Source organism: Myxocyprinus asiaticus, chromosome 23 (genome assembly GCF_019703515.2).
Source record: "Myxocyprinus asiaticus isolate MX2 ecotype Aquarium Trade chromosome 23, UBuf_Myxa_2, whole genome shotgun sequence".
Taxonomy (NCBI): Eukaryota; Metazoa; Chordata; class Actinopteri; order Cypriniformes; family Catostomidae; genus Myxocyprinus; species Myxocyprinus asiaticus.
The window spans coordinates 39,413,466-39,440,797 of NC_059366.1; the positions used below are offsets into that span (position 1 = coordinate 39,413,466).

General features: G+C 43.2%; 1 protein-coding gene across 1 annotated transcript in view; it reads right to left on the bottom strand.

Annotated features, from left to right (window-relative positions):
• Window positions 1–27,332, bottom strand: part of LOC127414423 (protocadherin-15-like) — a 254,255-nt gene that overhangs the window by 16,606 nt on the left and 210,317 nt on the right. The window contains exons 28-33 of the mRNA XM_051652444.1: window positions 26,065–26,280; window positions 23,041–23,129; window positions 20,222–20,398; window positions 7,646–7,864; window positions 3,726–3,734; window positions 3,214–3,324 (exon numbers count right to left, since the gene is read on the bottom strand). Coding sequence (XP_051508404.1) covers window positions 3,214–3,324; window positions 3,726–3,734; window positions 7,646–7,864; window positions 20,222–20,398; window positions 23,041–23,129; window positions 26,065–26,280 — 821 coding nt within the window. The remainder of the gene's footprint in view (window positions 1–3,213; window positions 3,325–3,725; window positions 3,735–7,645; window positions 7,865–20,221; window positions 20,399–23,040; window positions 23,130–26,064; window positions 26,281–27,332) is intronic.

Sequence of the window (27,332 nt, forward strand, 5' to 3'; positions counted from 1 at the left end):
TACAGACTTCCTGCGTCCACTGCAGTCCATGAGAGGAAACGACAGGAGAAGAGAGAGTGATTGAAGCATTTGAGGAAAGAGAGAGGAAGGAATTGAGGGAGGAAACAGCAGTGGGACGATGGAGCGCTAAGAAACCGCTATGCACAAATCCTTCACTTTAATAGACTTCACCAAAAGATCATGACCAAACAAACAATTTGGGTGGTGAGGAGTTTATCTAGCTAAACTACAAAAGCTTGAATCTGCTACAACTCTATATGTACAGTATGTATGCTTTACTTGAAGGTGAAGTGTGTAAGATGAAGTTCTGCACCACTAGCGTCACCAAATGGAAATGTTTTCAAACAGGTTACTCAAACCCCATCTTTCATTGGTTGGCCAAACAGTACCAACCCAAACTTCTGCAATGTTGCTGTGTTGAGCTGGTCAGGATGCTCAAACAAACAACGGAATGTTTTGATGCCACCTCAGAGCAACAATGTTTACCCTTTTAGGGGAATGAACCTACAACTGGTTTCCCTAAGTCTCAAAATATTAAACTAGCATAGGAGAAAATATTCAAACACACTTCACCTTTAAACAAGGAAAAGAGCTGTTTTGATCATTATGAAACAACTGTTTGCCTTTTAAAATGTACATAGTATCAAAATGTTGTGTTCCTTTCAATAAGCATTTGACACAGCTTAAAAACATATAAAAACATAATGGTAAAGAATTCTAGTAGAGCAGCTACTGAGGACGAGCCACTGAAATTAAACTACAAAGCACAACTGTGAATCGAGAGGGATTTTTCGAATACACTGATAATATCATGTAAGGACGAACACTGCAGGGATATACAGAATATTCTATGTTACTCACTGTAGTCCAAGCCTGGAAAACACAGCAGAGCAGATCAGAGAGTGAAAGAAATGTGAGAAGAAAAAGACATGCAGATAGACAAGAGTTGGAGATGAGTTTCACAGAGAGACACATGTTAAAGATAAAGGGGAAAGCATGAGCGTTGCTGTGTCAAACATGAATGACGATACAACCACTCATCTATTAGCCCTGTGAGGTAAATGTGCATTGTATGTGCAGTATTGATGTCCATACATTATACATGCAATAAAAACTGCATAGCTATGCTAATATTTTAGTGGCAAGGAATATATAAGGGCAAATCTCACAAAAACATGTCCAGGACATATTTGTTCATATTAGTTAACTATATCAGTTAACATGAACTGACAATGGACAATACTTTTACAGCACTTTATTAATGTTAATTTCAACATTTACTAATGCATTTATACAGATAAGATGTTGTATGTGTTAACATTAGTTGTGAACTAACATGAACTAATAATAAACAATTGTATTTTTATAAACTGACTTTAACAAAGATTAATAAATGCTGTTAAAATCTATTGTTCACTGTGAGTTCACGATACCTTATGTATTTACTGTACTATTGTTAACAAACACAACTTTATTGTTAAGTGCTTTAATTTACAATTGTAATAATATGTAATACATTTTTATCATTAGAGTTATGGAAATTATATACAGTATTTTTGTATTAAGGTAAGGAAATATATATATATATATATATATATATATATTATTAATACATATATAATATGTATTGGGATCACAGAGACAATTCTTTTGTCTTTTGTAAGATTGCTGAGAGGCTACTGTTTTTATTAATATCTGAAAGAGTACATATTGCTGTAAAGCAATAAACACACACACACACACACACACACACACACACACACACACACACACATGTTGGTGCAGCTATCATAATGAGGACTCTCCATAGACATAATGATTTTTATACTGTACGAACTATAGATTCTATCCCCTAACCCTAACCCTACCCCTAAACCTAAATATTTTTTGCATTTTTACATTTTCAATAAAACATCATTTAGTATGTTTTTTAAGTGATCTGAATTATGGGGACACTAGAAATGTCCTCATAAACTACATTTATAGCATAATACCCTTGTAATTACCAGTTTGTAACCTAAAAAAAAGTCCTTGTAAACCACCCAAACCCGCACACACATACACACACACACACACACACACACACACAATCAAATAATTTATCCGTTTATATTATTAAACTGCTGTTCAGGAAAACAGCACAGCAATCTCAGCATCTATTCTAATGGATTCTACACAAAAACACGTATTTTTCACTGCCTATTTCTGTTAGCAGCTGCAATTGTTTTGATTGCGTTAAATCAAAGGCACTTTAAAGGTTTTTACCTGAGGGACACAGATGTTGTGCTGGGGCTATAATCTTTTTATCTATTAACATTTTATTCCTATTTTAGCATGGCCTTGAACTTGACAATGGACTACTGCAATAACCGTGTGTGTCCAGTTAGCAAGTCTCCATCAATAGGCTTCATATTAAAGTCCAAAACACAGCTAATTTACCCAAGAAACAATTACCTCTGGGATGGCAAAAAGGAACACTATCTCCCTTTGAAGAACATCAAACCCAATTCTTTCTCAAATGAAAAATCAAGGCAGGTAATTTAAGTGGTAGTTCACCAAAAATAAATTATATTTGGCCATTACGTACTCACCCTCATGTCATTCCAAATCCGCTTGATTTTCTTTCTTGTGTGCAACACAAAATTAGATTTTGCAGAATGTTTATGTTGATTTTTTTTTTCCATACAAGGAAAGTGGCTGGTGAAAATCTTGCCCTCAGTTGTAGTTTTCAAACCTCATTCATGCATGCAATTTTCAATCCTGTGCCTCAAGAGATGTCACACCAGATTTGACTTCAATGACCATAATGCATTTGGTTCATATATGTCTTGTGACTTATTGTGACACACATCATTTCAATATGTAGAAAAGTCAATGAGATTTTAGTGCTATGTTGGATGAGAAGATTTTAAGCAAATAACGACTAACATTATGGTCTTCCACTTTCATCATATGGAAAAGAACAGCTTGGACATTCTACAAAACTTCTTCCACAGAAGAAAAGAAAATGATGCGGGTGAGCAAATTATACATTTTAATTTTTGGGTAAACTATTCTTGACTTGCCCTTTAGATACATACAAACACACACACACACTTCTGAAGACATGCACTCTTTCTCCTTTAGTGCTGGTGTTCACAAACACAAACTAATCTTGCTCACTGTCTCTCTCTCCTGTCTCTCTTGAAGGTTGTAGGTATTTTGGTGACTTACATGCCGCTGTCTCCCAGCTCCTCATAGAGATTGGTCCGAGTGGCTGCTGTTGTTTTGCCAGCAGGTAGTGCCATCTGGATACGGGCGGTTTTGGCACACTCTGCCTGCCTCCTGTAAATCATACAGAGAAGAGTTTTCTCTCATTCAAAAGACTAATTTCAGCCGTATTATTAGAAGATATGAGGTCTGGAACTCCGGCAGCTCTCATTTGATCTGTTCCAGCTCTTTTTATTCATACAATGTAAAATATCATGGGTTATTCAGCACCTTTCACACTGAGATGAGGTGTTTTATTAGGATGGAACTGAACTAAGTTCTCTTTGTCCAATGAGGTCATGAAACTAGTCATATCTGTTCATTTTCAAAGGTTTCTATTGTGCTGGAATCAGAGAGGACTGGAGAGAGCATATCCTCCCATGTTCATCTCAATTCATCCACTGAACTGAATAAAGAGACTATGAAAGTACACAGACTCCAGCAAATAATTCATCAAAAAGAAGATTCACACTTACTCTTTGAATCTGGGTGAAGGATCCACAGGCAGCCACAGGAAGTGCAGGGAAAGAGGAAGAGAATGGACAATTAATTAGCACAGAAGTAATTTCTCAAAACACAGGGAAGGAATTCACTAAGAATTAACTGTGCCCGGTAAAAGCACACGCTGTCTGCGCTGGTTTAGCGCCCAATCCGCTACAGTAAGTCTGCTGCTAAACGCAATTTGCACATGCGATATCGATCTTGCGGGACAATTCTCTGCACTACATAGCAGCAGACCACTGTTATCTGACACACTTTGGCAGGACTGAACAGCATCACTTGTGATCCAGACACCTGAATCATCTCTTTAACATGCCGACAGTGCGCTTGACTAGATCATTCATGTGGATATGTGCCAGGTTATAATGCTCTTCTCCATCATTTGATCATTATTTAATGTACCCAAATAGTAAAATTTTACTACCTCCTCTGGCTATAATAGCACGATCTAAATAGTGGCAGGCAATTTTTGTGAATAAAGTGCAATCTACAATAAGCCTCGTTTACATAGAAAGGAAGTGTGTTTGCACGGAAAGGAATGACAATGACTAAATGTAAATACTCAAGATGCAGCGCAATTTCAGCGCTGATCGTGCCTGTTTAAACTAGCTTGCGGGTGGTTAGTGAATAAGACGCAGATATTTGCAATGAGTTGCGCACTAAACAGTTGCGCAAATGTGGCGCAACTGTTTAGTGAGTTCGCCGCACACACTCTGCATTGTTTTAGGACTTGAATCTCTAGAGGAACTCATTGCAATGCAGACCCAAACAACAGGCACAATGCAATTCCTTATCTTGCAGGTCGGTTTTAGGAGTTGTGGATGATGACTACTGCAATCTGGCACCCTTTACTAAGAATGTAAACACTATTGGCCTTTTAAAATGCAGACCGTATGCTTGTCTGCCCATTGTTTCTGGACATATGCCCAGTTATAATGCTCTTCATTAGATTAATTACTGCTGCCATGATCAATAGAAAATCTTCACAAACATCTCTTTTAAATAGTAGTAATAACAATGTGTGGTCATACCGTAACATTAATTGTGCCAGACAAATAGCGCATAGTTTCGTGAATAAGGCGCAATCCATATTAAGGCAACATCCACACTAATCTGTTTTCAATTTCCAAACAGCATTGTTTTCCAAAGTATGCGGTACTAGAGAGCTTTTTAGAAAGTCTCAGTTTTCGGTGGATGAAAACGCTGTTCCAGTGTGGATAAGGGCATAAACGAGGCAAAATCAATGCATTTTCAAAAGAAAACATATTTGTGTGGATGTGGTCTGACACCTTGATGTCAGACGTGACTGATTTCGAACAAACGGCTCAGCTGATTACTACATTCTCCCCACAGAAAGATATTCATTAAAACTGATTTTCCAGGCTTTTCTTAGAACCAGAAAACGTTCTTAGTGTTGAAAACATGGAGCCTGCTGAAGTTGTTTTGGATGCAACTCCTGCTTCAAGTGTGAATGTATTAATGATTCATGCTTCACTTTAAGATGTGATAACAGCAAAGGATAACCCCTGTTTATCAAATATCTTCACTGCTTAGAAACAATACATCTCTCCGTTCTTCTTCCCCAATTTGTATTTCTTGCACACACTCTCTCTCATCCTGACCCTGGGCGTCCTGCAGGCTATCTGAGATGTGGCCCTCTCATCATTATTTATTTAACCAGAATGCAATTATTCAGAGGACAGCATGAGATCTCGTGTTGAGATACACACACACAGTAAACACTTGTGTCAGCTGCTGGTGAATGCATTTTTAAACAAACAAACTATTAATATTATCATCATCTATCTTAATGCACTCAACCAACTGAATTTAAACTTAATGCTAAATAAAGTCTTTAGCATGTGTGAATAAATCTGCATGGTAAAATCAATCGTGTGTGTTGGGCAAATTAATGCGTTGGTTCGGAAAATATTTTCCCCATTTTTTAGATAAAAATTACTTTGTGTAGTGTTCTTCACTAGGAATTTGACATATAGCATCCTTTAACAACCTCTGAGCTTATGGTAGGCCCATTTTGAAACATTCACATATTTTCGCTAAAAATCTATTTCTCTCATGAGAAAATTAATGGGATTTTTTCATCCGGAACCCTATTGTTGCACTATACTGAGACTTTTGCACACGTCAGTGTGTGTGTTTAGCTGTTTATGTTCCATTCAGTGATCACCCATCTGTTATGTATTTACACAATAGCTGATTACTGACTCATTGGCGTGTGCATGAGGTCAAGAACATACTTGCACTCTCTCTCTCCCTGTCTGTATCTCAGAGGAACTGCGGTGTATGGAGAAAAGGCCCACATGCAGTATTGTCAAGGGGGTTTCTGAGGTGAGACAGATGGAGGGAATGCTGGGGATCTGTCACAAATGCCTAGAATTAATCTGCTTTCACACAGAGCTGGCTGGGAGATTAGCCGGTTAGCATGGCTAATTACTGAAAAAAAGAGCCATTTTAATAGCTGGCATTGAATTCAAGCTTTCACATCTCTCTTACTTTCTCTTTCACCTACTGTGTGTGTTTTTCTATCCTATCTATCTATCTATCTATCTATCTACAGTATATACACTCACCGGCCACTTTATTAGGTACACCTGTACATTTACTTATTCATTCAATTATCTAATCAGCCAATCATGTGGCAGCTGCAGTACATAAAATCATTCAGATACGGGTCAGGAGCTTCAGTTAATGTTCACATCAACCATCAGAATGGGGAAAAAATGTGATCTCAGTGATTTGGACCATGGCATGATTGTTGGTTCCAGACTGGCTGGTTTGAGTATTTCTGTAACTGCTGATCTCCTGGGATTTTCACGTGCAACAGTCTCTAGAGTGTATAGAGAATGGTGCGAAAAACAAAAAACTTCTGTGGACGAAAACGCCTTGTTGATGAAAGAGGTCAACAGAGAATAGCCAGACTGGTTCGAGCTGACAGAAAGGCTACGGTAACTCTGTACAATTGTAGTGAGCAAAATAGCATCTCAGAATTCACATGTCAAATCTTGAGGTGGATGGGCTACAACAACAGAAATCCACGTCGGGTTCCAATTCTGTTAGCCAAGAACAGAAAACTGAGGATGCAGTGGATCTACCATTTGTGTACCTCAGCAGAAATCCAGTTTTGTCAGACCAGGCGATGTTTTTCCAATCGTCTACTGTCCAGTATTGGTGAGCCTGTGCCACTGTAGCCTCAGTTTCCTGTTCTTAGCTGACAGTAGTGGTACCCGGAGGGGTCTTCTGCTGCTGTAGCCCACCCGCCTCAATGTTCGACATGTTGTATGTTCAGAAATGCTTTTCTGCATAGCACTGTTGTAACCAGTTTTTATTTGGGTTACTGTCCCCTTCCTGTCAGCTTGGACCAGTCTGGCCATTCTCCTCTGACCTTTGTCATAAACCGTTTTCGCCCACAGAACTACCTCTTTACACTCTAGAGACTGTTGTGTGCAAAAATCCCAGGAGATTAGCAGTTACAGCAATACTCAAAACAGCCCATCTGGAACCAACAATCATGCCATGGTCTAAATCACTGAGATCACATTTTTCCCCATTCTGATGGTTTTAAGTTTTAATTTTGGTATTTTTTTACCTTTTTTAGATGGGTTATTGTTGAGAGAGAGCCAGGAAATGACTGGGGAGAAAAGTGGATCAAGATCGGGAAAGGACCTCAAGCAAGAACTCAAGCTCAGATCGCCTGGGATGCTACTGCACTCTAAGTCAGAGCACTTGCCCACAAGGCTACGGTTCTGACACTCTTGAATATATTTAAAAGATTCGATGCTATGAACTTGAAAGACTCTGTACAATCCGGGGACTAGATCTTCCTCTAAAGATGCATCTCCATAAGAATGTTCATCACACCTGTGACAGTACTCACTGTTTGTACGTCACCATGACGATGAGAATGGCAGGGATGCAGCACAGGATGATGATAATGGCCAGCGCCAACAGCGCCCCCTCTGTGTAGCCCACTGCCTGTGCAGCCTTCTTCACACTTGCCACGATGTCAGGAGAACGGATCTCCAGAATCCGCCCACCCTCACCCAGGTATGGCTGAAACTCTTTGTTGATGTCCAGAATCTTTCCATCAAGAAATCTGTCAAACACAAACACTGATCATTACTGCTCATGATGCTGTCATTTACAGCAGCCAAAACCTTTTGATTGGTTATGAGATCATTATGAGACACAAACAAACAAACAAACAGGTATATAAGTGAATATTCAATACTGGAACTGAGGATCGCTCATTGAAAAAATAAATGTTGGTTGACCACAATTTGCATATTGGGGACAACTATCCCTTAATTCCTAGCTGCATTCTGTTGTCAAATATTTTTGTGAAATGACTGCTAAACAGGGGAATTGCACAATAAACCCCTTCAGAAAAAATGTGTCCACCATGTCAGGGATTAGTGCCTATCCCACACTCCAGCCTAGAAACCTCATGACTGACAGTTAGATATTGATAACATTCAGTGTCAATGTAAAGCATGTCAACAGAGGACCAGGAGCCAAGAATCCAGCTAATGAGGACAGCATCCATTCAGCTGCATTTAGCCATTTACAGTTCATTCTATGGGTTACTAGGCAACATGATGTGGAAACCCTCATTCTCCCCTGCGTAGGTATATGGCTTGTGTTATGGGTTATTATCACTTGATGTCTAGATATAGAGCTGATTATCTGGCCTATTCACAAGCAGAGCTGTTTTCCTAAACTGAAACTGTGAAAGGGCTTGCCTTTAACACACTTTCCTGATCAATAATGTTCACACAGATCTGCATGTTAAAGTACTTCATAAGTATCTACGCCAGACCAATTAGCACTCCTGCAAAAGAACACTTCATGAGAATTACCTTGCAAACAGGATTTTTCAAACACGATCAATGTTCCAGGTATAAAGACTGATGTGCTTTTGATCTATGTTGCCAAATAGACCAGCAAGTCTACACGTACTTGAGCTTCAAAACACCGGCTAGTTTTCTTTCGGTATGAGAAATAATTAATAGATTTTTGTTTTAAAGGTGCATTAAAGGGATAGTTCACCCACAAATGAAAATTCTCTCATCATTTACTCACAGATGTGTGACTTTCTTTCATCTGCTGAACTCCAAAATTTTGAAGCTCCAAAAATCACATAAGTCAGCATAAAAGTAATCCATAAGACCCCAGAGGTTAAATCTATATCTTCAGAAGCTATTTGATAGGTGTGGGTGAGAAACAGATAACATTCTTCTTCTTGTGTTTTTGGTGATTCACATTCTTCATGCATATCGCCCCCTACTGGGTAGGGAGAAGAATTTAAAGCAGAAAAGGAATTTCTATCTGTTTCTCACCCACACCTAGCACATCACTTCTAAAAATATGGATTAAAACACTGAAGTCGTATAGATTACTTTTAAGATGCCTTTATGTGCTTTTTGGAGTGTCAAAATAAGCAAATTTTTCTTCACTTATTATTTGGACGGACTGACACAATTTAAATAATTCTTACATGCAATTGGATTAAAAAGGCAAAATAACCATTTCCAAGATTATATCTGCACACCCCCCACTGAATCAAAATGAAATGCAACAAAATAAAGTTGTGGGACAATAATGTAGCATACTGTTTGAAATGTGTACCGCTGCATAATGGATTTTGTTTCCCATACTGTTTTTGTAATACAAAGTGATATTATACAATATATACTGTGCAGTATGCAGTAAGCAGTATGCAAGTATTCTGATTTTTTTAACTGGATATTTAAGTCATTATTCAGTGAAAATCTTGATGTCCATTGCACATTCATTAAGAGAGAAGATTGTTATCAGTGACTGGGAGCGTTTTTCAAAACTTCTCTTTTTGTGTTCCACAGACAAAAGTTATATGGGTTTGGAATGACAAGAGGGTGGGTAAATGATGACAGAATTTTCATTTTTGGGTGAGCTATGCCTTTGAGGAATGCCTTAAGCCCCTTTGTACTGTACCTTTAAGAAACACAAGTAAATGCAATTCTGCTGCAGACAATTGATCTTCAAATATGCCTGGCATATTCGTGAACATTGACAATAGTTTTACACAATAGCCTTTTATCTCTTTGCATCAGGTCCCTTGTGTGGATAAAGAGGCACAGCATGGTTTAACTCATGCTGTTGCAGACACACAGTGTGAATGTGATCAACAATGGCTAGCTGTTTTTATGGTATTTTGAGTTGATTGGCTTTAAACCAGCGGGATGACTGGAGTTGTCAATACAAAACACCACTGATAGTGACCAGATGGATTCTGGACACAAAAAAATAGTTTTATGAGTGGAATTTTTGTGTTAGACTGGAAATTCAGCTCAGACTCTTAAGCTTTAAGAAACAGATTTTGATTATTATGACTTGAGACACAATAAAACAACTTTGACTGCAGTAGAACATATGAAAAAAACAGCTGATGCCCTCAGACAGAAAAGTAAACAAACACAAAGTGTACATGTAACTTTCATATCATGACTCCTATCACTGAATAAAAAGTACAGATTACATCAACACACACACACAAAAATAGTCTCATCTGTATTAAAGAAAAATCACAAATATACTTTATCATACTGTATCATACTACACATTCATAACTCAACTGTTTTTCCTAGACAGCAACCAGAATAAATGGAGAGCCAGTGAAGCTATTTGGAGCTGATGTGTGTTCCCTATCTGTCACTCACTCGACGTTGGTGTCGATGTAGTGACACTAGGGGTCACTCTTGGGAGCCCGAGACACCTCTGGTCTTTGATAAAAGGCCAATGAAAATTGGCGAGTGGTATTTGCATGCCACTCCCCCGAACATACGGGTATAAAAGGAGCTGGTATGCAACCACTCATTCAGATTTTCTCTTCGGAGCCGAACGGTCATGCTCATTGAGCTGAATACTACTGTTCATTCACCTGCTGGATCTGACGGCGCATTTCAGCGGCTTCTTCCTCCTCTGCACTGGTGCACTGCAAAGAACGCCCCTGGGCGCTTCGGCAGAAAAACTAGAGAGTATATTTTCTGAAAGAGCATTTTTCCCCTCTAAAAGAGTATATATTTCTCTAAAAGAGCGCACACACGGAACGTCTTTTTAAAGACGCGTCTTTTTAAAGATGCTTTTCCGATTGTGTGTTATTCCTGGTTGTGCTCGTTATCTCTCGCCTTCTAACGGTCACGATCACTGTCTTTCGTGTCTGGGCACTGCTCACGCGGAGACAGCGTTCGTGGATGGTCACATTCTCATTGCGAGAATGTGTCCATGGCAACGTTGCGGTCGCGGCTCGCCTTCGTAAGGAAGCGAGCCACCCCAGAGGCTCCCGCCTCGGTCCTTTTACCCACGGGTTTGAGGCCAGCGCGGCTAGCACTGGGGGCGATTTGGGGACCCCAATGGGACCGCCTCCGCCGGGTATCCCCCCGCGGAACTCCCATTCCCCAGCACGCTCGTCTGCCCCGATCGGGCTTCCGGGTGAATCCGCCGGCTCGTCTCATGGCGAGTTTGACCTCTTATTCGGAGCCCGCGTAAGTGATGAGCTCTCGAGCGCAGCATCGGAGAGCGGGCTCGTACAGTCGGAAGCCTCGGCTGGGCTCCTCCCTTCGGGGTCGATCGCCCAGTCACAGGCTGACGCGGAGATGACGACATGCTTTCCCGGACAGCCACGAGCGTCGGTTAGAGTGGATTTCACCGCTCTTCCCTGAACCCTCGCGGCTCTGTGATTGGTTCCTGGGCTCGCGGCGCCGCTCAAAGCCACGCCCCGCCCCGTTCCTTTCTTCCCGGAAGTGCATGAAGAGCTGACAAGATCGCGGGAGGCACCTTTTACTGCCCGGTCCCGATCTTTTCAGCTTCCCCGCTCTCACTACCCTCGATGGTGGGGCGGCCAAGGGTTATTCGGCAATCCCCCGGTGGATAAAGGCGCTCGCGGTGCACCTATGCCCGCAGAGCGCCGCCACCTGCCGTGGGTGCCCAAAGCCCCCGTCCAAGGCCTGTAGGTTTACGTCGTCTCTGACGGTCAAAGCCTACGGCGCTGCTGGACAAGCCACCTCCGCCCTGCATGCCATGGCTCTCCTGCAAGTCTGCCAAGGCGCTAAAGGAACTGCACGAGGGTAGTTCCGCCCCGGGATTGATGCAGGAACTGCGCTCGACGACCGACCTCGCTCTCCGAGCGACGGAGGTCACGGCGCGGTCTCCCGGGCGGACGATGGCCACACTAGTGGTCCAGGAGCGCCACCTTTGGCTCAACCTGGTCGAGATGGGTGAGGCCGACAGGACACGATTCCTTGCTGCCCCCATTTTCCAGGCGGGCCTATTCGGCGACACTGTCGAGGACTTTGCCCAGCAGTTCTCGATGGTAGAGCAGTAGATGGATGCTAGCCAGCTTGTCCTGGCCCGGCGTGGCTCAAAATCCCCCCATCTACTCATCGCCGAGGGCGTCCCCCTGCGGTGACTGCACCGGCTCCGCCGCAGCCCGCCCCTCCGGCCCGGCCCCGGCGTGGAGCCCACCGCAGGAAGCCGACGCCACCCGTCTCACAGCCGGCACCGAAGAACCCACAGAGGTCTTCGAAGCGCCCCTGAGACGGGCGACCCAGGGACAACGAAACCCGCTGCTCTGGAGCTGGTAAGCAGATCTTCTTTTTGTTACCTTTTGCATTTAATTGCGCTGCATGCCCAAGTGGCTGCAGTACTCAAGAGCTCCGCAAGAGTGGTTTCCTTGTTCCCTGGGTCACATATTCGGTGTGTACGGCTGGCATCACGACCACCGTCCACCACTCCATTTGGCAGGTTGGCGCTCCAGCGGCGGTCTCCCGCCCTGAGCGCCCAGCTGTGGCACAAATCCGCCCCCGATGTGACAGTCTCCACGGGTCATGAGGACAGGCCTCTTCCTCCCCCGTCCCAGGCTGTTCCGGGGGTGGTCACAAGGAGCCAGGTAAGTGCTTCGATGTCCTCGGACTCAGCACGGCCACGATGGGGTGTGGCACCTCAAGCTCCGCCCCGCCGCGAGGCCCCACCCGCCGGTACATCCGATGACGTTGTCCCTTTGGTCCCCCTTGCGCAGAACTCGGGTGCATGGCTTGCGCTTTCCAGTCCGTCGCGAGGGCTGGTCCGGACCGTCCAACTCGGCTGCACGATTCACTTCGCTGGGCATCCGCCCAGGTCCAGCGGTGTCCACTTCACCTTGGTGAAAGATGGAAACGCTGCTACCTTGCGCGGAGATCGCTACCCTCCTACGGAAGGACGCGATAGAACCTGTCCCTCCAGCCGAGATGAAGAGGGGGTTTTACAGCCCCTACTTCATTGTACCGAAAAAAGGCGGTGGGTTGCGGCCAATCTTGGACCTGCGAGTACTGAACCGGGCCTTACACAGACTCCCGTTCAAGATGCTGACGCAAAGACGCATTCTAGCGAGCGTCCAGCATCAAGATTGGTTCGCGGCGGTAGACCCGAAGGATGCGTACTTTCACGTCTCGATCCTTCCTCGACACAGACCCTTCCTGCGGTTTGCGTTCGAGGGTCAGGCGTATCGGTACAAGTCCTCCCTTTCGGCCTGTCCCTGTCTCCTCGCGTCTTTACGAAGATCGCAGAGGCTGCCCTTGCCCCGTTAAGGGAGGTGGGCATTCGCATTCTCAACTATCTCGATGACTGGCTAATCCTAGCTCACTCTCGAGACGGGTTATGCGCACACAGGGACCTGGTGCTCTGACACCTCAGCCGACTAGGGCTTCGGGTCAGCTGGGAAAAGAGCAAGCTCCTCCCGGTTCAGAGCATCTCTTTTCTCGGTTTGGAGTTGGACTCAGTCTCCTTGACGGCGCACCTTATGAACGAGCGCGCCCAGTCGGTGCTGGCCTGTTTGAAGGCGTTCAAACAGAAAACAGCGGTTCCACTGAAACATTTTCAGAGGCTCCTGGGGCATATGGCGTCCTCGGCGGTGGCCACCCCGCTCGGGTTGATGCATATGAGGCCGCTTCAGCACTGGCTCCAGACTCGAGTTCCGAGACGGGCATGGCGCCACGGGACACACCGCGTGGCCATTACGTCGGTCTGTCACCGTCTTTTCAGCCCTTGGACCAACCTCTCGTTTCCACGAGCAGGTGTTCCGCTAGAACTGGTCTCCAGGCGCGTCGTGGTCACGACAGATGCCTCCAAAATGGGCTGGGGCGCTGTTGGCAACGGGCACGCAGCTGCCGGACTCTAGACGGGTCCGCAGCTGCGTTGGCACATCAACTGCCTCGAGTTACTGGCAATTCTGCTCGCCCTGCGGAGGTTCCGGCCGTTGATCCAGGGCAAGCACGTGCTAGTTCGGTCAGACAGCACGGCAGCGGTAGCATATGTCAACCGCTAAGCCGGTCTGCGCTCCCGCTGTATGTCATAACTCGCCCGCCGTCTCCTCCAACGGAGTTAGCAGCACCAAGTCGCTGCAAGCCACTCATATCCCGGGCAACCTCAACACTTCGGCGGACGCGCCGTAACAACAGGTTACCCTCAAGGGAGAGTGGAGACTCCACCTTCAGGTGGTCCAGCTGATTTGTAGTCGATTCAGTCAGGCACAGGTGCACCTGTTCGCCTCCCAAGAATCCTCCCACTGCCCGCTCTGGTACGCCCTCACCGAGGCCTTCCTCGGCATAGACGCGCTGGCACAGCTGGTCCCCTGGCATTCGCAAATATGCGTTTTCCCCAGTGAGCCTGCTCGCACAGACCCTGTGCAAGGTCAGGGAGGACGAGGAGAAGGTCGTCCTGGTAAGCACCCTACTGGCCCGCCCAGACGTGGTGCTCGGACCTCACGCTCCTCGTGACAGCTCCCCCCGGGCAAATTCCCCTGAGAAAGGCCCTTCTTTCTCAGGGAAGGGGTACCATCCAGCACCCGCGCCCAGACCTCTGGAATCTCCATGTCTGGCCCCTGGACGGGACGCGGAAGACCTAAGCCGTCTCCCACCTGCGGTGGTAGACACATTCACTCAGGCTAGGGCTCCCTCTACGAGGCGCCTGTATGCCTTTAAGTGGTGTCTGTTCGCTAAGTGGTGTTCTTCCCATCAGGAAGACCCCCAGAGGTGCGCAGTCAGATCAGTGCTTTCCTTCCTGCAAGAGAGGTTGGAAGGGAGGCTGTCCCCTTCCACCTTGAAGGTGTACATTGCTGCCATAGCAGCACACCATGACGCAGTCGACGGTGAGTCCTTAGGGAAGCATGATCTGATCATCAGGTTCCTAAGAGGCGCCAGGAGGCTGAATCCCTCCAGGCCACGCCTTGTTCCCTCATCGGACCTCTGTAGTTTTTCAGGGTCTACAGAGAGCCCCCTTTGAGTTTTGCAGTCAGCCGGGCTTAAGGCACTCTCCTTGAAGACTGCCCTCCTGACTGCGCTCACTTCCATCAAGAGGGTAGGTGACCTGCAAGTGTTCTCTGTCAGCGAAACGTGCCTGGAGTTCGGTCCGGGCTATTCTCACGTGATCCTGAGACCCCCGACCGGGCTATGTGCCCAAGGTTCCCACCAATCCTTTTAGAGACCAGGTGGTGAACCTGCAAGCGCTGCCCCAGGAGGAGGCAGACCCAGCCCTGGCGTTGCTGTGTCCAGTGCGCGCTTTGCGCATCTATTTGGATCGCACGCAGAGCTTTAGACTCTCTGAGCAGCTCTTTGTCTGCTTCGGTGCACAGCGGAAAGGAAGCGCTGTCTCCAAGCAGAGGATCGCCCACTGGCTCATTGACGCCATAACTATGGCATGTCTCGCCCAAAACATGCCGCCCCCGGTAGGGCTACGAGCCCATTCTACTCGTGGTGTAGCGGCTTCTTGGGCCCTGGCCAGAGGTGCCTCTCTAACAGACATTGCAGAGCAGCAGGCTGGGCAACACCCAACACCTTTGCAAGGTTCTACAACCTCCGGGTGGAACCGGTTTCGTCCCAGGTAGTGGCACGCAACACAAGCGGATAAGCCCGGGATAGCCGGCCGGGTGTATCGCTTGCACATAGCGCCTTCCACCTCCTTTTGAGCTGAAGACGTGCGCTGTTAATTCCCAGTAGTGTTCACAAAGGTTGTTCCCTGGTTGACTTCCTCCGAGCCCTGTGGCAGTCGAGTTTTCGGAGAGACTCGCTGCCGGCCCAGTACACACGCTAACTAAGAGCCCGGCTCTGGGGTAGGTGCTCCGCATGTGGCGGTTCCCTGTAAGGCTAACCCCATGCGATCTATATCTTCCGCTAGTTCGTTTCCCTACTGGCAAACTGCGTCTTCCTTGGGCAGAGCCCCTCAGTCTCCATGTTGTAGTAACTCCTCCCCCATTGGGTAGGATCTACCTTGAAGGCTCTCCACATGGTTGGAAAGACCATGTGATGTATTCTTCCACTTAAATATCCCCCCTCTCTTGGGGCGAGGTGTGGTCTCCGCGGTGTCCTCCCCTTGGGAGGGACACCCCCCGACTAGACCTGGCGGCCCAGTCGGATAATCCCCCTTCTTTTTTAGGGAGTGGAAAAAGAGAAGGGGAAAGAGGCCATGACTGGGTTAAGCCTGTCTCTATCTCTGGGTAGTCGACTTGTCCCCAGAAAGGGCCGTTCGACACTCATAACTGTGTTGGGGGAGGTTACGTGTCGACCTGGTGTGCTGGCTATGAGGCACACAGCAAGTCTGCCCACCATACACCGCCAGTTCACGTAACACAGTTCAGCCTTGTGGCGTTTTGTATAGGGACCCCTAGTGTCACTACATCGACACCAACGTCGAGTGAGTGACAGATAGGGAACGTCATGGTTACTGGTGTAACCTCCGTTCCCTGATGGAGGGAACGAGACGTTGGTCCCTCCTGCCACAACGCTGAACTACCCGCTGAAATGGCCGGACCTTATATCGGCTCCTCAGCGTAAAACCTGAATGAGTGGTTGCATACCAGCTCCTTTTATACCCGTATGTTCGGGGGAGTGGCATGCAAATACCACTCGCCAATTTTCATTGGCCTTTTATCAAAGACCAGAGGTGTCTCGGGCTCCCAAGAGTGACCCCTAGTGTCACTACATCGACACCAACGTCTCGTTCCCTCCATCAGGGAACGGAGGTTACACCAGTAACCATGACGTTTTTTAGATGGTGAAATACATTCTCCTATCACAGTTTAAAGGATTAGTTCACCCAAAATGAAAATTCTCTCATCATTTACTCACCCTCATGCCATCCCAGATGTGTATGACTTTCTTTCATCTGCTGAACACATTTGAAGAAAAAAACAGAAAAAATATCTGTGCTCAGAAGGTCCTTAAAATGCAAATGGTGACTCAGCACTCCCGTGATTACATCACACGCATATTCTGCTGCTGACTGATTTATAGTTAAAAGTACTTAAATATTGATATTTTTCACACTTTAAAATACATTAATTTAACTGCTGGAGTCATATGGATGATGTTTATGCTGACTGTCTGTTCTTTTTGGTCCTTCAAAAGTTGAAATCCCATCAAAAAAGCCATCATCCTGCTGAAGAATGGAAAGGCAGCTGGACCTGATGACATCCCAGCAGAGGCCCTGAAAGCAGACCTAGATGCATCAGTGGAGATGCTGTACCCCCTTTTTGTGAAGATCTGGGAGGAAGAAGTGACACCTAAGGACTGGAAGGAGGGCTACCTTATCAAACTCCCCAAGAAAGGCAACCTCAGCAACTGCAACAACTACAGAGGCATCATGCTCCTGTCAGTGCCAGGCAAGCTCTTCAACCAGATCCTCTTAGAGAGAATGAAAGACATCGTAGACCCACAACTTTGAGACGAGCAAGCAGGTTTCCGGCAGTACAGATCTTGCACAGACCAAAGTGCAACACTTGATATACAATGGAACTAACCATTGTATATCAACTTCATAGATTATGAGAGGGCTTTTGACAGTGTTGATTGACAGACCCTCTTGACCCTCCTTAAACACTATGGCATTCCAGTCAAGTTGGTCAGCTTGATAAAGAACTCATACGAGGGAATGACATACAGAGTCATCCACAGAGGGCAGCTCACCAACAGCTTCCAGGTGAAGGCCGGAGTCAAACAAGGATGTTTGCTGTCACCTTTCCTCTTTCTTCTCGCCATTGACAAGATAATGAAGATGTCCACCTGTGAACGCAAGAGTGGAATCCAGTGGACTTTGTGGAACCAGTCCGATGACCTGGACTTTGCCGATGATCTTGCACTACTCTCCCACAGCCACCAGCAGATGCAGGAGGAAACAAATGTTGTGGCAGCCATATCATCGCAGGTAGGACTCAACATCCACAAAGACAAGACCAAGATCCTGAAGACCAACATCAGCAGTACAGAACCAGTCATCCTGAATGGAAGTCCACTTGAAGAAGCGCAGTCCTTCACCTACTTGGGAACCATTACAGACCAGCCGGGAGGTACAGACGCAGACGTCAAGGCAAGGATCAGCAAAGCAAGAATGGCTTTCATACAGCTCAAAAACATTTGGAGCTCAAAAGAGCTGTCTTTGAAAACAAAGATTCGGCTGTTCAACTCTAATGTACAGTCAGTACTGCTTTATGGGGCCGAAACCTGGAGATCGAGAAAAAACACCATCAAAAGAATCCAGACATTTATTAACAGCTGCCTTAGAAGGATTCTACAGATCCACTGGCCAGACACTATCAGCAATACCAGTCTCTGGGATAGAACCATCCAACTTCCTGCACAGAAAGAAATTCAGAAGAGAAGATGGAGATGGATAGGGCACACCTTGCGCAAACCACCAAACAACATTACTAGGCAGGTTTTGCGATGGAACCCCCAAGGAAAGCGGAAGAAAGGCCGTCCAAGGAACACCTGGCGACGTGACCTTGAGGCAGACATCACCAAGATGGGATACAACTGGAGTCAACTGGAAAGAATGGCCCAGGACAGAAACCTCTGGCGATCTATTGTTGGCGGCCCATACCCCGAAAGGGGTGAGAGGGCATAAGAAGAAGAGCTGAGATGTTCTTCTATTTTTCTTCAAATGTGTTCAGTAGAAGACAGAAAGTCATACATACCTGGGATGGCATTAGGGTGAGTCAGTTATGAGAGAATTTTCATTTTTGGGTGAACTGTCCCTTTAATATGCAGAGAAAAAAAAAAAAAAAAAAAATTTACACACTCCAGCATTAATTCTCCTGCTTTTCAGATTTTCCTCCAGAGAAAAAGAACCTGATATGCAGTTATCTTAAATGTGAATCCGCTAGAGATTCTCAACTATCTAAAAAGTCTGATAAAGTCTGATTCAAGCCAGAGTTTTAGATATCAACTCAAACATTTCTCATTAAATTCTCCAAAGACCAAATGATCTAAATTATAGATCATTAATTATTAATCTACATTCATACTTAAATGAAAACCCAGGAAATTATTAAAGGAATAGTTATTCTGTCATAATTTACTTACCCTAATGTTGTTCCAAACCTATATGACTTTTTTCTTAAACAGAACACAAAATGATTTTTTTATGAATATTGTGGTTCGTCTTTTCAATACAATGTCAGTTGATAGCGACTCACTTTAAAGCCTTAAAAAGGACCTAACAGTTTCTTAAAAGTGATCTATGTGAATTGTGCATCATATTCCAAGTCATCTGTAGGCATACAATAGGTTTTGGCAAGAAACAAGCCATTTTTCTCTTTAAATATTGATGTGTGTTGCGCAATGATGAGTGCTATGAAAAAAGCTTCACAGTGGCTTGCGCATCCAAGCAAGAACTTGCGCTGTTTGGCACTAAAAACAACCCAAATTCTCACAAATCACCATGAAAGTGTTTCTCTCATGCACTCATGACAAAATAATGACAGAATTTTCTTTGTTGGCTGAATTATTCCTTTAAGGCTCTACTCCAAAACCTAGCGAGCTGCCTTGCTGTCTAAGCAGGAAACAAGTCATTTGGTTAGAATCTGAAATACAGAAGGCAGAATAAGGCAGGTGGTCTCTGTTTGTGAATATAAATGAGATGTGTATTGGCTCAGTAAACATATTTGAACTGGATCCTGATGACACGTGTTGGATCCCAGTGACAGACGCGTCTCCCCACTGGGCCACGGGCACAGCAGAGTTTAAATGAGCTTACTGCTCTGTCTATGGATGTCAGGAGGATTTTTCTTCACAGCTTAGTGGAACAGGTGCTTCCTGTGTGCACTGTGCCTCCAGAGCAGCTTTACAAAGCAATAAATTCTCCTTTACAAATGCCATTTTTTGCCACTTTTAATCAGACATAAAAGAGGAAGGACAGAAAACGAAAGGGAGATGAGGAAGCAATAGGATTTGGGATAGTTGCAAACCAGATTCAAATTTTAAGCACCACAACTCAGTACTAACTGCTATGTCATGGCATTCTTTCTTACTTTTTCCTAAATGTTGAAAACATACACTACCAGTCCAAAGTTTGTGTGTCCAAATGTTTTACTAGAAGAGTATGAACAAATCACTAGCAGACTGTTTGTTAAAGGCATTAATTAGGAGTGGGTGTGACTTTGGCTTACTTGAAGAGCTCTTGTCTGGAGATGGCTCTGTTGGTGAGAGGGTCGATGGCATAGACCTGCAGGTCTGATTTGGAGTAGTCCTCCAGTTCATATCCTTCTCCGTGCCGCCGCGGGCCGATCGATTCCACTATCACTTTAGCACCAGGGATCTGATCTTGCACATAGCGTTCCAAAATACTGAAGAGAGAGAGAGAGAGAGAGAGAGAGAGAGAGAGAGAGAGAGAGAAAAAATGGTATGATTATATTTGTCAAACATTAAAAGAAAGAACTCAACTTTATTTCATATAATTCTATATTTAATAAATGTATATCTATTAAATGTATATTCCTCTTTTGTAAGTTACTTTGGATAAAACCATCTGCCAAATGAATAAATGTAAATGTAAATATCATTGTTGGCATTTCAAATCAGCTTAAATGGATAGTTCACACATGCACACACACACACACACACACACACACACACACACACACACACACAAAAATCCTTATGTCGTTCCAATCCCGTATGACTTTCTTTCTCACATGGAACTCAAAAGGAGATGTTATGCTGAATGTTAACCTTAGCCTCCATTCAATTTAATAGCATTTTTTTCTCCATACAGTGAAAGTAAAAGATGACAGATGCTAACATTCTGCCTAGCATCTCCTTTAGTGTTCAATGGAAGAATGTAAGTCATATATGAAGACAAGTATTATGACAGAATTACAAAACTTTGAAATGTAATACAAAACAAATGTGTTTCTCTTTGCTAAGCCTGTACTGAAGGGTGAATCTGAAGAAGAACATGGCCAGGTGATATTTCATTCAAAATCAAAAGATATATATTTTTTTGGGAACATTAAAGGTGGTTTTACACGGGACGCGGTAACCGCGCGTTCCCTATTCATTTTCAATGAGAGAGACGCGGCAGGCAGCAAAAGTGAGGCGCTGCCACTTGTCGCTGACCAATCAAACGACATTTAACTTTTATGTAGTCAGAAACAACATGAAGACGAATATACTCACTGTTGTTGAATTTCCTGAGCTATATAATGTTTCTTTGAGTGTTTATAGAGACATAAATAGGAAAACAGCTGAGTCAGTGTACCAGGTGAAAATAGGCTACGGATACTTGCATAGTTTATGTTAGGAAGACAGATGATTGTGATATATACAAATAGGCCATGGACCATCTAATTAAATGTTCTCTTCTGCAACAGGTGTCTGAAACATTAACTTTAGATAAACAGAAAATACCATTTCTCAGGCGGTTTATTAGCAAAGTGTTTTGTGGATTTTTAATGTTCATTTGTAGCCCTCCCATTTTAATGATTAATGTGATGTTATATTTATACTATATCAATTTGGCAATAAAAAACAAAGTAATGCAGTCTGTTTCTCTAGTCATTAAAAAAATGCAGAATTCATCAAATGTGGGGACAGATGGCAAGATGCCATCAATACTTACAATTATATTATTTAGCTATTTAACTTTTATATAATTTTAAAATAATTTACAAAATAAAATAGATTATTACAATATTTCTAGTTATAACACATTTTTTTTTTGGGAGAAAGAAGTGCCATTGTATTTATGTGCATGAAAACTAATACAATATTTACAGTAATCACCTCAGAGACCCAGTATCTGAGCAGAAGAAGTTGGGGGCATTGTTGCACTTCTACTGGCGTGATTCGCACCGATTCTCGTGTGAATGGAAAATGCCTGTACAAACTAGAAGCGGCAATATCACAAGCAAAGCCTGCCGCCCACTGCTTCCCGTGTAATATCGCCTTAAGAGTTTTTGCATTATGACATTATTTTCATGACAATGCATTATGACATTAATCCTCATTACTGTAACGACAACATTAATTAAACCGTAATGTTTTATGACATTAATCTTCATTACTGTAACGAAAACATTAATTAAACCGTAAAAACATTACTTTCTGGACACAATTACTGTTATGTGTTTTAATTAAAATTAGCATCGGACAGTACAACAACTACTATGATGTATATATACTTTACAATCTAAATACGGTATAGGCTTAACATTTTGTTCACATTACAGTAATGAAACTGAATGCGCTTGTGATGAGGAGGAGGGTGGGGCCAGGCCAATCAGCCGGGAGGGGGATAAAGACTAGACTAGCTGGAGGCACCAGTTCGAGAGAGAGAGAGAGAGAGAGAGAGAGAGAGAAAGAGAGAGAGAGAGAGAGAGAGACACGCACGCGGCCATGCTGCATGTGTGTCTGTGTTTGTTTATGTTTGTTTTATGTTGAGTTTTATCATTAAACTTTATGTTTACTGTTCAGCCGGTTCCCAACTCCTCCTTGCCCATCCTTTAACTGTTACAGCGCTTAATCATGAAAATGTCATAATGGTAGTTCTAAAAATAGGTTTCACTTTCTTTATTCAGAATCTAATTATTTATTTCTGTCTATTTTCTTTAGGGTGACACGTGACCTGGATATGTTCTTTCTGAGATTCTCCTCATAACTCAAAATAACTGTTAAATATTTTCATAGAGAACAGGTAGCGTGCTGAAAAACTTAAATAAACAGTATCTCATGCCTTCAGTTTAAGATACAGTTAACTTATCAATAGTTTTAGCAATCTTTTATAGTGATTATACTGCAATCTACAGAGAAAAGTTCCTGTATTTTGTATAATGGATCTTTTATTTGAGATAGGAGATTGTACAATTTAGATGCCCTATTAAATCAAAGCACCTGAGAAAACAAAAGCTGCTGATAGTGCAGGAAACATTTAAATGTAACTCTAGGAAAGCAGCAGTGCAGAGGCAGACCGTGAAGGAGGAAATCTCACCTTATCAACTGCTCCTTATTCTCCTCCACCACTGTGGGTGGAACATTGGAAACCACAACCTGCATGTCCAACGCATTCACAACTGACACCTAAAACACACACACAGAACATATGAGACAGAAGATTTAAATCACTCTGATATGTTTTATTTTTCCTTCTTTTCTTCTTCCTCTTTTTTTTTTTTTTTACACGTGCTATTTACAAAAAGGCTGGGTGATGTTGATATTTTTTAAGCCTTTTGATAATTTTTGTGTTTGGTATTTTTGTATATTCTCTGAAATAGCTTAAAAGGCTGATTTTAATTTTAGCTGATCATTTCAACTAAATAGCCATTGTAGATTCAAATTGTTGTTGTTGATGTTGTTACATTTTTTAGAACTACTCTTTTGTAAAGCATACATACTCGCAAGACGTGCGACAAGGATGGATCACAATAATAGTCTGACACAATTTTTAACTTAATGGGCAAATAAAAAAGCACATTAAAATCACAGCAATATCCATGATGTTGCATAATTTTATGTAACCAACAAAATCATTCTGAATATATTGTGAATATTTAATACTTAATACAGAGGGGTCCAAATTGCTCTTTTGGACATTCTCAAATAATGCTGTAATAACATGTTTTTGATTCTTTTTTTTTTTTCCAATTTGGAATGCCCAATTCCCAATGCGCTTTTATGTTCTCGTGGTCGCGTAATGATTCGCCTCAATCCGGGTGGTGGAGGACGAATCCCAGCTGCCTCCACGTTTGAGACCGCCAACCCATGCATCTTATCATGTGGCTTGTTGAGCGCGTTGCCACGGAGACTTGTAGAGGCTTCACGCCATCCACCGCGGCATCCACGCTCAACTCGCCACGCGCCCCACCGAGAACGAACCACATTATAGCGACCACGAGGAGGTTACCCTATGTGACTCTACCCTCCCTAGCAACTGGGCCAATTTGGTTGCTTAGGAGACCTGGCTGGAGTCACTCAGCATGCCCTGGGATTCAAACTAGCGAACTAGCGAATTCCAGGGCTGGTAGCCAGCGTCTAAGACCACTGAGCTACCCAGGCCCGTGGTTTTGATTCTTGAGTGTATGCTGTCATTAAAGCAAAATGGGCAAATACACATACAAAGAAATTCTGAAAGTCATGTTCATTTTTCAATGTAACTTTTTACTTAAATTATTTTGTTGATAAGATAGTGTGTAATAAATTGAAGCTTTTTCACTAGTGGTGTAATACTTTTGATCCCCACTGTATACCGTATATCACCGCGTAAATTGGTATATGCAGTTTGAAAGTCCTTTAATTCAGATGCTCAAAAACAGTGTGATGGCTTAATGAATATTAATAGAAACACTTTCTATACCAGCAGGAAATTCAACAACCAATGTCAAATTAAAATGATGCAAACTTTAATGATATGATGAAAAACCTGACGCACACACCCTCTTATTTTATTTGCCGTTCATTAGCTTCAGAGATTTACAAGAAATGCACAAATCACTGGCAGCAACCGTCCAGCAAATATAGAAGTATAAATAATTCAGCTTACTGAAACAATTCATTTATATATTCATTACTGCACTAACTAAAGCACAAACACCACATGCACTTACGCAAACAAACATTTTATTCTAACATAACATGCTGAAAAGCACAAGTACAGAGACTGACAGGATATTTACCAAACCAAGCGGCACTCCAGAGAGATATTTTCACCCTATAGCAATTGCTGATTACTGTTACGGAATTAGACTCATTTTAAATTATTCAGTGATTTGACTTGAACTAAACCTAAATATTCATTTTGCTTAGCCACAGGGATGAGGGAAAACTTCATTTCTCAAAGCAAAATATTTTCAGTTAAAGGATCGAAGTTGGAACTCTTATGATGTAGAGCTAATGATGCGTTTGAATGGTCTTGCATGAGTTGCATGAATCATATCATCATGAGGAATTACATTTTCCTTTACCTCTTGAAATAAAGGAGTATTTTTTACTTTGAAAACATAATCAAAACTCAGAATTTCCTCTTATCAACAATGCCTAATGGGTGTTCAGAAACTTGGCCTGAAAGTAGTCACAGTGAGGTAATAAGGATTAAGTGGGATACATTCTATTATCCCTAAATCTAGAAGAACTAACGATAGGAGTTAAATGAGGGAAAGTTTGTTAAACCTTGAACAAGGCTGTGTGTAGCACCTGCCACTCTGCAAACCTTTTTTTATGTCCCTGGTCATTTATGTTTGACATTCACATTTTGAGTGGCAGATTTCAGTGTAGATTCTTCTGAGTCACAATGTAATGCAGGCTTTGCAAAAATTAAAGCTGTTATATTTTATTTTTGTGATTTTTCCCCTTTTCTCCCAAATTTGGAATGCCCAATTCTCAATGTGCTTTTAAGTCCTTGTGGCTGCATAGTGATTCGCCTCAATCTGGGTGGTGGAGGACGAATCCCAGTTGCCTCTGCCAACCTGTGCATCTTATCACGTGGCTTGTTGAGCGCGTTGCCACCAAGACATAGCGCGTGTGGAGGCTTCACATCATCCACCACAGCATCCATGCCCAACTCACCATGCGCCCCACCGAGAACGACCCACATTATAGCGACCATGAGGAGGCTCTACCCTCCCTAGCAACTGGGCCAATTTGGTTGCTTAGGAAGCCTGGCCGGAGTCACTCAGCACACCCTGGGATTCGAACTAGCAAACTAGTGAACCCCAGGGGTGGCAGCCAGTGTATTTTACCACTGAGCTACCCAGGCCCCCAATTAAAGCTGTTATTAAAGTAAGGGGCTCTAGGACCCACAGCAAAATGATGTTACTCACACAACAGCAAAAAACTGCCTATATAATTCCATAGGTCAGAGTGAGGGTGGAAATGGTCATAAAAAATAGGGTTTCTTCAGTGCAAAAAACTTTACCAACATTCTAAGGTGACATCAGTAAGACATTTAAAGTTAAAAAATGTAAATGATGCCTTCGTACTCATAGGTCAATGTCATAGGTTAAAGGTCATGCACACTCACCACCACATCTGCTCTGCTGCTCAGTCCCTGACCGTAGTTGTCCGTGGCGATGACCTCAAACTTGAAGTAGGATCGGCGCATGTTTCGGAACATGATGGCGCTCTTGATAAAGCCAGAGTATGGCTCAATAACAAAACTGTCCTGCCCTTCGGCCGTGGGAGGGATGATCAGTCTGTAGGCCATCTTACTGTAGTTTCCTGTGTCAATATCTGTAGCCTGATACACACACACACACACACACACACACATACACTGAAATATCCACAGACAAATAGAATTATCTATTTGAAGGCTTATATAAAAAGTGCCAGCCTTATTGAAAGAATTCCTATACATTCCTAATTGAAACAGTACAGCATAAGGGAGAATTTAAGGCCATGTCAACAGTAATATATTTTTGTTTGAAAATGCATTGATTTTATTACGTTTCCACCTCACATCCACACTAGGAGTTTTCCTTCACTAAAAAAAGAAGTCTTTGGAAAACAGACTCTATAATGCATATTTTAGAAAATAAAGACAGTTACGTTAGGAAATGGAAAAACAAATGTTCAAACTTAAACAGATTAGTGTGGGTGTGACTTTAAGGAAGGGCTCATCCAATAAGGAAAATTCTGTCATAATTTACACACCCTCATGTCATTCCAATCCCAAAGTTTCTTTGGCTGTTACATATCATTGGTTATTGTATGTGCCCTGAACAGTTGCAATGTGCCATGTCTGAATATGTGGAATAGCACATGAGATATTGTTTGTTTTTGGTCCTATTTGGAGCTTGATAACCCCTGGTCATTATATGCTTCCACTGTATTGAAAATAGCAGTTTGGGCATTCTTCTTTTCTATTTCAATGAAGGAAGAAAACTCTAAAGGTACACCATGAGGGTAAATGTTGGCACAATTTAATTTTTGGATGAACTATCCTGTTAAAAGCCTTTAAAATGATTTGGCAGCTAAAAAATAAATAAATATGAACTCTCTGTAGTTTTCACATCAACAGTTTAATTCAATAACCTCTTTTTCAGCAGATATGACTCTGAAGTTATCAGATAACCTCTAACAGCCAACTAGCAGGAGTCCAATCTGTGTATTTTACTTGTCTTCCACACTGTCAGAAATGAAGAAAACAGCTGTCTTAGCAGTAAGTCAGAGATGCGGGGGAAGGCGAGAAGATTTGAATGGATAGAGCGATTGTCCTTTAGTGCTGACAGGTGTGTCAGGATGTGAAAAGCAAGTTTCTTGCAGTAAAAATGAAACACAATGTACTGC